An 11,384-nucleotide genomic window follows, 5' to 3' on the forward strand; every position below is an offset into this window, starting at 1 on the left:
TAGCTGAACAATACTGAAGGAAAATAAAAAAACAGAAACAAAATCAAAACAAAGAAGCAGGAAAAAAGAAGGTAACTGTCTTTACTAGTCCTATTATGTACTTATTTTTTATCAAGGTATAAATTATGCAAAATAAAATACACAGATTTTATTTAAAATGTGTTTCTCCAGTTTTATTGAGATGTAATTTACATATAGCATTGTATAAGTTTAAGGTGTAGAGCATGGTGACTGGATATAATTATATATGACAAAATGATTCCTGCCATGGCATTAGTTAACATCTCCATCCCATCACACAATTCTCGTTTCTTTTTTTGTGATGAGAACATTTTCCCCCATCTATTTGCCATGAAGTGATGCGGCTGGATGTCATGATCTTAGCTTTTTGAATGTTGAGTTTGAAGCCACCTTTTTCACTTTCTTCTTTCACCTTCATCAAGAGGCTTTTTAGTTCCTCTTCACTTCCTGCCATAAGGGGGGTGTCATCTGCACATCTGAGGTTGTTGATACTTCTCCCAGCCATCTTGATTCCAGCTTGGAATGGGAATCATGACAAATCAACAGGTGACTTTCTGGGCCTGGCTTCTCTCAGAGCTTTGTGGCGAAAAAAAAAAAAAAACAAAAAGAGCCCAAAGAATTAGAATTGAGGTTTGTAGAGACAGCTCAGGATTCTACAATGGGATAGAGGCAGTATATATTTGGGTCTTGGCAGGAGCCAAAATGGACCATTTTGTGGCCCAGAGAATGGTCTGTGAGAGCCTTCAGGGCAGGCTGTATGCTGAGCTGGAAGGGATTCATGGGAGGCTCCAGAGCAGACCTTGGAGGTGCAGCCACATTCTCCTTGGCGGAGCCAATCTTGACCATGACCTCAGTGAATCGCTGTAGAACTTCTTGCTATTCTGATGGGAAATCCTCATCTTTGGCTTTCTTGAATTTCACTCTACGATTCTTTTTTTTTTTTGAATTTCACTCTACGATTCTTGAACCAATCTTGAGGAGAGGATTTCAGAAGCATTTTTATTTTACTCAATCATTGAATTGCTGTTTCTAGCTGAGGACGGCTCTGGTTCCACATCTTGGCTTGTGGAACCCCTGCCAACCTATGGCCAGGGAGAAGCAGGAATGAGGCTGTGGGCACAGAAAGTGAGTCCGGGATCTGAACCCCCAGAGCAAGATATTTGCTGCTGTTGTCCAGCCCCTAAGTTGTGTCGCACTCTTTGGACCCCATGGATTGCAGCACCAGGCTCCCCTGTCCTGCGCTATCTCCTGGAGTTTGTTCAAACTCATGTCCATTCAGTCTGTAATGTCATCCAATCATCTCTGTCACCCCCTTCTCCTCTTGTCCTCAATCTTTCCCAGCATCAGGGTCTTTTCTACTCTTTGCATCAGGTGGCCAAAGTATTGGAGCTTCTGTATCAGCATCAGTCCTGATGAATATTCAAGGCTGATTTCCTTTAAGATTGACTGGTTTGATCTCTTTGCTGTCAAAGGAACTCTCAAGAGTCTTCTCCAGCACACAATTCAAAAGCATCCATTCTTAGGTGCTCCGCCTTATTTACGGCCCACTTCTCTCATCACTACATGATTTCTGGAAAAACTATAGCTTAAACTATAAGGTAAGGCAAGGTATGGGAAAGCAAAGTGGTCAGCAGTAGGGGGTGCCATCGCACGGATATCTGTACACCGTCCACCGCTGGGCCAAATCTGACTATCTCCTATTTTTGTTCTTGTTTTTTGTTTTTTTTTTGGTTTGTTTTGTTTTAAATTGCCTGGGAAAATTGTACTTGAAAATGTAAAGTTGAAAAAAAAAAACATGTAAACTTAAAAGTTATATTCTAAAACAAAAGGATTTGAGTCAAATTATGAAGGACCTTAAAGGCTAAGTGACAAACAAATTTTTTACAAAGATGTTTTGATGTGGACCATATTTAAAGTCTTCATTGAATTTGTTACAATATTTCTTCTATTTTCTTTTTCTTTTTTTCTTCTTCTGTTTTATGTTTTGGTTTTTGGCCCCAAGGCCTGTGGGATATTAGGCTCCTGACCAGACTGAACCTGCACCCTCTGCATTGGAAGGTGAAGTCTTAAGCACTGGACCACCAAGGAAATCCCTTAAAAAATATATATATATATATATATATTTTTTGCTGCACCACTCAGCCTGCAGGATCTTAGTACCCTGGCCAGGGGTGGAATTCACACCCCCTGCAGTGGAAAGTGGATTCTTAACCACCAGACTGTCCCTAAACAAAATTTTTTTTTCCAAAAACAAACTTTTTAAGCAAAAACATTGATAACTGATCTGACGGCATGTTCCAAGGTTGACTGGAGATGAACTGATGGTAAGGAGTGCTTTGCGGAGGCCACGAAGCTAGATAAGAAAAGTGTTTACACAATCTAGGACAAAGCATTGACCTTGAAATAAAGACAAGGGGCAGAATTCAGGAAATGCTGCTAAAGAGCTTGTGCAAAGAGTATTGGTGAAGGGTAGGGAATACGTGAACTGTGAACTTCCTGATGTTCAAGCTGGTTTTAGAAAAGGCAGAGGAACCAGAGATCAAATTGCCAACATCCGCTGGATCATGGAAAAAGCAAGAGAGTTCCAGAAAAACATCTATTTCTGCTTTATTGACTATGCCAAAGCCTTTGACTGTGTGGATCACAACAAACTGTGGAAAGTTTTGGAAGAGATGGGAATACCAGACCACCTGACCTGCCTCTTGAGAAACCTATATGCAGGTCAGGAAGCTACAGTTAGAAGTGGACATGGAACAACAGACTGGTTCCAAATAGGAAAAGGAGTACGTCAAGGATGGACGTCAAGGCTGTATATTGTCACCCTGCTTATTTAACTTCTATGCAGAGTACATCATGAGAAACGCTGGACTGGAAAAAACACAAGCTGGAATCAAGATTGACGGGAGAAATATCAATAACCTCAGATATGCAGATGACACCACCCTTATGGCAGAAAGTGAAGAGAAGCTAAAAAGCCTCTTGATGAAAGTGAAAGAGGAGAGTGAAAAAGTTAGCTCAAAGCTCAACATTCAGAAAACGAAGATCATGGCATCTGGTCCCATCACTTCATGGGAAATAGATGGGGAAACAGAGGAAACAGTGTCAGACTTTATTTTTTTGGGCTCCAAAATCAGTGCAGATGGTGATTGCAGCCATGCAATTAAAAGACGCTTACTCCTTGGAAGGAAAGTTATGACCAATGTAGATAGCATATTCAAAAGCAGAGACATTACTTTGCCAACAAAGGTCCGTCTAGTCAAGGCTATGGTTTTTCCTGTGGTCATGTATGGATGTGAGTGTTGGACTGTGAAGAAAGCTGAGCGCCAAAGAATTGATGCTTTTGAACTGTGGTATTGGAGAAGACTTTTGAGAGTCCCTTGGACTGCAAGGAGATCCAACCAGTTCATTCTAAAGGAGATCAGTCCTGGTTGTTCACTGGAAGGACTGATGCTGAAACTGAAACTCAGTACTTTGGCCACTTCATGGGAAGAGTTGACTCATTGGAAAAGACTCTGATGCTGGGAGGGATTGGGGGCAGGAGAAGGGGACGACCGAGGATGAGATGGCTGGATGGCATCACCGACTTGATGGACATGAGTCTGAGTGAACTCCGGGAGTTGGTGATGGACAGGGAGGCCTGGCGTGCTGCGATTCACGGGGTCACAGAGTGGGACACGATTGAGCGACTGAGCTGAGCTGAGGGAGAAAACATGGCTTCCTTGGAGGCTCAGTGGTAAAGAGCCTGCCTGCCAATGCAAGAGACGTGGGTTTGATCCCTGATTTCAGATCCCTGATGTCATCCCCTGTAGGAGGGCATGACAACCCACTCCAGTATTCTTGCCTGGAGAATTCCATGAACAGAGGAGTCTGGAGGGCTATAGTGAAAGTGTTTCCAGGCAAGAGTGCTGGAGTGGATTGCCATTTCCTTCTCCAGGGGATCTTCTTGACCCAGGAATTGAACCCGGGTCTCCCGCATTGCAGGCAGACACTTTACTGTCTAGCCACCAGGGAATCCCTGGAGGGCTATAGTCATTTGGACATGACTGAATGACCTAACAATAAATGGCAATGGTACAAACGCTGCAGCTGGAATTTGCAGACATAAAGAGAGAGATTAAAGATAAGCCACTCAAAGGTAATTGTGTGATCCACTATCTGTTTCAATATGGCCCACGAGTTAAGAGGTTTTACATTTTGAAATGGTTGGGAGGAAAAAAAAAAACCAGCACAAGAAGAATAATTTATGACATGTGAATAACATATGAACTTCTAAGATGTGCCCATGAAGTCATATGGAACACAAAATATCCATGAAATTCTCCAGGCAAGAATGCTGGAGTGGTTGCCATTTCCTTCCCTAAAGGATCTTCCTGACCCAGGAATCATACAGGTGTCTTCTGCATTGCAGGCAGATTCTTTGCCTTCTGAGTCACCAGGGAAGCCCGTATGAGAACACAGACACGTCTATTTGTTTTCACAACCTCGATGGCTGCTCCTATGCTGCTATCAAGGCAGAATTTAACAGTTGTGGCAGAGACTGTATGGCTCACAAGTGTTTACTATCTGGTCCTTTACACAGAAATTTTGCCCATCTTGCTCTAGGGGTTAAAGGAGAGAGGGTAATAGGGTATGGGTAGTAGTCTGGGTCTTCAGAGTCTTGGGGATTGCAGTGGTATCAAGCTTCAGGAATTATCCTAGAAATCAGCCCTGGTTATTCATTGGAAGGACTGATGCTGAAGCTGATGCTCCAATACTTTGGCCACTGGATGCAACAAGTCAACTCATTGAGAAACACTCTGATGCTGGGAAAGATTGAAGGCAGGAGGAGAAGGGGGCCGACGGGGATGAGATGGTTAGATAGCATCACTGACTCAATGAGGATGAATTAAGCAAACTCTGGGAGATGGTGAAGGACAGGGGAGCCTGGAAGGCTGCAGTCCGCAGGGTTGCAACATGACCTGGCAACTGAAGAAGAAGAACAACAATGAGGTGGCCTGGTGAGATGGGGCTTGTTTTCTGACCTGCAGGACTGTTAGGTGGAGCTCCATTTTTGAGGCCATTTCTCTCTGGAGGCCAAGGGTGGGATATGGGTTTTTTTATTTTTAAGAAAATTTAAATATGCCAACTGTTTCTCCGTGAATATGGTTCGTTTCCTTTTTGAGTGCTTGCGATACTTTCCTAGGAAGGAGAGAAAGGCAGGAATGAGATGCTAAAGTCAGTTTCATTTTCAAAAGCCTGAATTTCCCCCTTCCTCTCCCCAGAGGTCAAGCTTGCCTCTCCAGTGACTGAAATGCCCAGATATTCATACACAATGTGGATGATGTTGGCTAAAAAAAAAAGATGTACAACTTGAGAGTTGTGAGTTAAGTTTTACTTGGGGCAAAATGAGGACTGCAGCCTGGGAGGCAGCATCTCAGATAGCTCTGAGAGACTGCTCCAAAGCAGCAATGGGGCAAAGTCAATATATAAGGTTTTGGTGAAGGGGGAGTTCAATGCCATGAAGCACTCATTTTACAAAAGGATTTTGTTAGTCATGAAGATCTGATGTCACCATGAAGGGATTTAGTGCTTCCTTAGATATGAGGAGATGCAAGGATTGAGATCATAAAGTAAGTGTGAGTAGTTCAGTTGTGCCCAACTCTTTGGGACCCCATGAACTGCAGCCCACCAGGCTCCTCTATCCATGAGATTTTCCAGACAAGGGAAGCCCTTGGGATCAAAAATCTGTCCCTAAGAACATCTAACTATCTAAAGACCTGTCGCACCAGATTCCCTGGAGCACAGAGTGCTTCACTCCACCCTGAACTCCCTCCGGGACTGTTTAAGGTCAACAGCTATAGCAGCATTGGGTTCAGTCTCCGAAGAGGCAGATGACAAATGCCTTTTTTGTTCAGTCATTGGCAATGCTCTTGGTAAGTGTCAATTTGTAGTTGACAATGGCTTTCCTACTGGTTTCTCTAAAGCCTCATCTTTTGTCACTGTTGCTGTCTAAATACCCACCACAGGAAAAGTGAAAGTGAAAGTCACTCAGTCATGTCCAACTCTTTGCGGACCCATGGACTATACAGCCCATGGAATTCTCTAGGCCAGAATACTGGAGTGAGTAGCCTTTCCTTCCAGGCAGATTCTTTACCAACTGAGCCTCAAGGTAATTCCCACCACAGGAAAGGGTCATTTAAATATAGATTCCTTGAATCCCAAGTTTGGATTCTGTTTTGTTTTTTTTTTTTTTTTTGTGAGTAGGGAATACGAACAACTCCATCCAATGTACGTGATTTTATCCTTGTCATTCATCCCATTTTTACTAATAACTTTTCTCAAATTCAGGTAATCTTTTAGGAACACCAGCAATGAAATGGGAAAACAAGATCACTCCTCTCCTAAACCCATAGAATGAACCGTATAGAATTTGGATGATTGTGACCTATTGATACAGGTTCATCAACAGTAATTCCAGTGTTCGTGTATGGATGTGAGAGTTGGGCTGTGAAGAAGGCTGAGCGCTGAAGAATTGATGCTTTTGAACTGTGGTGTTGGAGAAGACTGTTGAGAGTCCCTTGGACTGCAAGGAGATCCAACCACTCCATCCTAAAGGAGATCAGTCTTGGGTGTTCATTGGAAGCACCAAAGCTGAAGCTGAACCTCCAATACTCTGGCCACCTCATGCGAAGAGTTGACTCATTGGAAAAGACCCTGATGGTGGCAGGGATTAGGGGCAGGAGGAGAAGGGGATGACAGAGGATGAGATGGCTGGATGGCATCACTTACTAGATGGACGTGAGTTTGAGTGAACTCCGGGAGTTGGCGATGGACAGGGAGGCGTGGCGTGCTGTGATTCATGAGGTCGCAAAGAGCTGGACACGACTGAGTGACTGAACTGAACTGAATGTTTGTACCGCTCAGTGTAGGATGTTGCTATAGGGAGGAGCAATGCCTGTGTGGGGACAGGAGGTTTGAGGGAGATTTCTGTCCCTCTCTTCAATTTTTCTGTGAAGTTAAACCTACTCTAATAAAAGTCTAATAATAGTAATACTGTTTTCATGGACATCACACTTCAGCGGAGCCACACATACACAGAGTATTAAAATATACACTATATTAGGGACTGACCCTGATGGTTCAGTGTTAAGACTCCACACTTCTAATGCCGGGGCCACAGGTTCGATGCCTTGTTGGGGAACTAAGATCCCACATGCCACATGGTACAACCAATAAAATAAAATAGTTAAAATATATATACACACTGTATTAAATACTGCTAACGTGACCAAGGAAGGCTCTATGGGGCTTGCCTGAGGAGACTCTCCCCCATATCCTCTCCTTTGGCTCTTCTCTGAAGCACAAAGAAAATAATATCTTATGCACATTTCCTGAGTTGTTGTACAGAATCTAGAAACCCCTCCCCTCAAATGGAATATTTTTAACTATTTGATGACCATGGGCCTGTAGCCCCCAGACCTACTGGTGCCAAAGGGTGGATAATGTGACATTATCCTGTGACATCACCCTCTTGTTTAGTCACTAGTTCAGTTAAGTTCAGTCGCTCAGTCGTGTCTGACTCTTTGCAACCCCATGAATTGCAGCACGCCAGGCCTCCCTGTCCATCACCATCTCCTAGAGTTCACTCAGACTCATGTTCATCGAGTCCATGATGCCATCCAGCCATCTCATCCTTGGTTGTCACTTTCTCCTCCTGCCCCCAATCCCTCCCAGCATCAGAATCTTTCCCAATGAGTCAAATCTTCGCATGAGGTGGCCAAAGTACTGGAGTTTCAGCTTCAACATCATTCCTTCCAAAGAAATCCCAGGGCTGATCTCCTTCAGAATGGACCGGTTGGATTTCCTTGCAGTCCAAGGGACTCTCAACAGTCTTCTCCAACACCACAGTTCAAAAGCATCAATTCTTCGGCGCTCAGCTTTCTTCACAGTCCAACACTCACATCCATACATGACCACAGGAAAAACCATAGCCTTGACTAGACAGACCTTAGTTGGTAAAGTAATATCTCTGCTTTTGAATATGCTATTGAGGTTGGTCATAACTTTTCTTCCAAGGAGTAAGCGTCTTTTAATTGCATGGATGCAGTCACCATCTGCAGTGATTTTGGAGCCCCCCCCAAATAAAGTCTGACACTGTTTCCACTGTTTCCCCGTCTATTTCCCATGAAGTGACAGGACCGGATGCCATGATCTTCGTTTTCTGAATGTTGAGCTTTAAGCCAAATTTTTTGCTCTCCTCTTTCACTTTCATCAAGAGGCTTTTTAGCTCCTCTTCACTTTCTGCCATAAGGGTGGTGTCATCTGCATATCTGAGGTTATTGATATTTCTCCCGTCAATCTTGATTCCAGCTTGTGTTTTTTCCAGTCCAGCGTTTCTCATGATGTACTCTGCATAGAAGTTAAATGAGCAGGATGACAATATACAGCCTTGACGTACTCCTTTTCCTATTTGGAACCAGTCTGTCGTTCCATGTCCAGTTCTAACTGTTGCTTCCTGACCTGCATACAGATTTCTCAAGAGGCAGGTTAGGTGGTCTGGTATTCCCATCTCTTTCAGAATTTTCCACAGTTGATTGTGACCCACACAGTCAAAGGCTTTGGCATAGTCAATAAAGCAGAAATAGACGTTTTTCTGCAACTCTGTTGCTTTTTCCATGATCCAGCAGATGTTGGCAATTTGATCTCTGGTTCCTCTGCCTTTTCTAAAACCAGCTTGAACATCAGGCAGTTCATGGTTCACGTATTGCTGAAGCCTGGTTTGGAGAATTTTGAGCATTACTTTACTAGCATGTGAGATGAGTGCAATTGTGTGGTAGTTTGAGCATTCTTTGGCATCGCCTTTCTTTGGGATTGGAATGAAAACTGACCATTTCCAGTCCTGTGGCCACTGCTGAGTTTTCCAAATTTGCTGGCATATTGAGTGCAGCACTTTCACAGCATCATCCCTCAGGACTTGAAACAGCTCAACTGAAATTCCATCACCTCCACTAGCTTTGTTTGTAGTGATGCTTTCTAAGGCCCACTTGACTTCACATTCCAGGATGTCTGGCTCTAGATGAGTGATCACATCATCGTGATTATCTGGGTCTCGAAGATCTTTTTTTGTACAGTTCTTCTGTGTATTCTTGCCACCTCTTCTTAATATCTTCTGCTTCTGTTAGGTCCATACCATTTCTGTCCTTTATCGAGCCCATCTGTGCATGAAATGTGCCCTTGGTATCTCTAATTTTCTTGAAGAGATCTCTAGTCTTTCCCATTCTGTTGTTTTCCTCTATTTCTTTGCATTGATCGCTGAAGAAGGCTTTCTTATCTCTTTTGCTATTCTTTGGATCTCTGCATTCAGATGCTTGTATCTTTCCTTTTCTCCTTTGTTTTTCGCCTCTCTTCTTTACACAGCTATTTGTAAGGCCTCCCCAGACAGCCATTTTGCCTTTTTGCATTTCTTTTCCATGGGGATGGTCTTGATCCCTGTCTCCTGTACAATGTCACGAACCTCATTCCATAGTTAATCAGGCACTCTAAGTCAGGTTCAACTCTTTTCAATCCCATGGACTGCAGCCTGCCAGGCTCCTCTATTCAGGAGATTTCCCAGGCAAGAATACTGGAGCAGGTTGCCATTTCCTTCTTCAGGGGATCTTTCCGACCCAGGGATGAAGCCCTCATCTGCTATATTGGCAAGGGGATTCTTTACTGCTGAGTAAGTGGATTCTTTACCGCTGAGCCACTAGGAAGCCCTGTTACCCTACCATTAACCATAGAATTGTACATAAGCTAACCTGGGAGTCCTCTCTCTCATCTTGTCTTTAAAAAGCCTTTGCTGGAACTTCCCTGGTAATCCAGTGGTTAAGAATCTGCTTTGCAATGCAGGGGACATGGGTTTGGTGAACTAAGATTGTTGCAAGGAAGAGTCAATTCTGACTCCATGTTGGAACGGTTTCTTTGACTTGCTTTTTATTGCTGTTGGTATTATGCATGCATGCTAATTCTCTACAGTCGTGTCGGACTCTTTGTGATCCCATGGACTGGTGTAGCCTGCCAAGCTCTTCTGTCCATGGGGATTCTCCAGGCAATAATGCTAGATTAAGTTGCCATGTCCTCCACTGTATAATCATAAGGGATTTGATTTAGGTCATACCTGAATGGTCTCGCAGTTTTCCTACTTTCTTCAATTTAAGTCTGAATTTGGAAATAAGTTCATGATCTGAGCCACAGTCAGATGTTTTTGTTGACTATATAGAGATTCTCCACCTTTGGCTGCAAAGAATATAATCAATCTGATTTCAGTGTTGACCATCTGGTGATGTCCATGTGTAGAGTCTTCTCTTGTGTTGTTGGAAGAGGGTGTTTGCTATGACCAGTACATTTTCTTGGCAAAACTCTATTAGTCTTTGCCCTGCTTCATTCCACATTCCAAGGCCAAATTTGCCTGTTACTCCAGGTGTTTCTTGACTTCCTACTTTTGCATTCCAGTCCCCTATAATGAAAAGGACATCTTTTTTGGGTGTTAGTTCTAAAAGGTTTTGTAGGTCTTCATAGAACCGTTCAACTTTAGCTTCTTCAGCATTACTGGTTGGGGCATAGACTTGGATTAATGTGATATGGTATGGTTTGCCTTGGAAACAAACAGAGATCATTCTGTCGTTTTTGAGATTACATCCAAGTACTGCATTTCGGACTCTTTTGTTGACCATGATGGCTACTCCATTTCTTCTGAGGGATTCCTGCCCACAGTAGTAGATATAATGGTCATCTGAGTTCAATTCACCCATTCCAGTCCATTTTAGTTTTGTGATTCCTAGAATGTTGACGTTCACTCTTGTCATCTCCTGTTTGACCACTTCCAATTTGTCTTCATTCATGGACCTGACTTTCCAGATTCCTATGCAATATTGCTTTTACAGCATAGGAACTTGCTTCTATCACCAGTCACACCCACAGCTGGTATTGTTTTGCTTTGGCTCCATCCCTTCATTCTTTCTGGAGTTATTTCTCCACTGATCTCCAGTAGCATATTGGGCAGCTACTGACCTGAGTACGTCAAGGCTGTATATTGTCACCCTGCTTATTTAACTTCTATGCAGAGTACATAATGAGAAACGCTGGACTGGAAGAAACACAAGCTGAAATCAAGATTGCCGGGAGAAATATCAATAACCTCAGATATGCAGATGATACCACCCTTATGGCAGAAAGTGAAGAGAAGCTAAAAAGCCTCTTGAAAGTGAAAGTGGAGAGTGAAAAAGTTGGCTTAAAGCTCAACATTCAGAAAACGAAGATCATGTCATCTGGTCCCATCACTTCATGGCAAATAGATGGGGAAACTGTGGAAACAGTGTCAGACTTTATTTTGGGGGGGGGGGGGG

General features: G+C 43.3%; 1 protein-coding gene across 1 annotated transcript in view; it reads right to left on the bottom strand.

The window, feature by feature from the left end:
* Positions 1–666: 666 nt before the first annotated feature.
* DPRX (divergent-paired related homeobox) overlaps positions 667–11,384 on the bottom strand; it is a 16,624-nt gene continuing 5,906 nt past the window's right edge. Inside the window, 3 exon segments of the mRNA XM_040253797.1 lie at positions 667–897; positions 5,043–5,117; positions 5,120–5,199. Coding sequence (XP_040109731.1) covers positions 667–897; positions 5,043–5,117; positions 5,120–5,199 — 386 coding nt within the window.

The sequence above is a fragment of the Oryx dammah genome, unplaced genomic scaffold, assembly GCF_014754425.2.
Source record: "Oryx dammah isolate SB20612 unplaced genomic scaffold, SCBI_Odam_1.1 HiC_scaffold_13, whole genome shotgun sequence".
Taxonomy (NCBI): Eukaryota; Metazoa; Chordata; class Mammalia; order Artiodactyla; family Bovidae; genus Oryx; species Oryx dammah.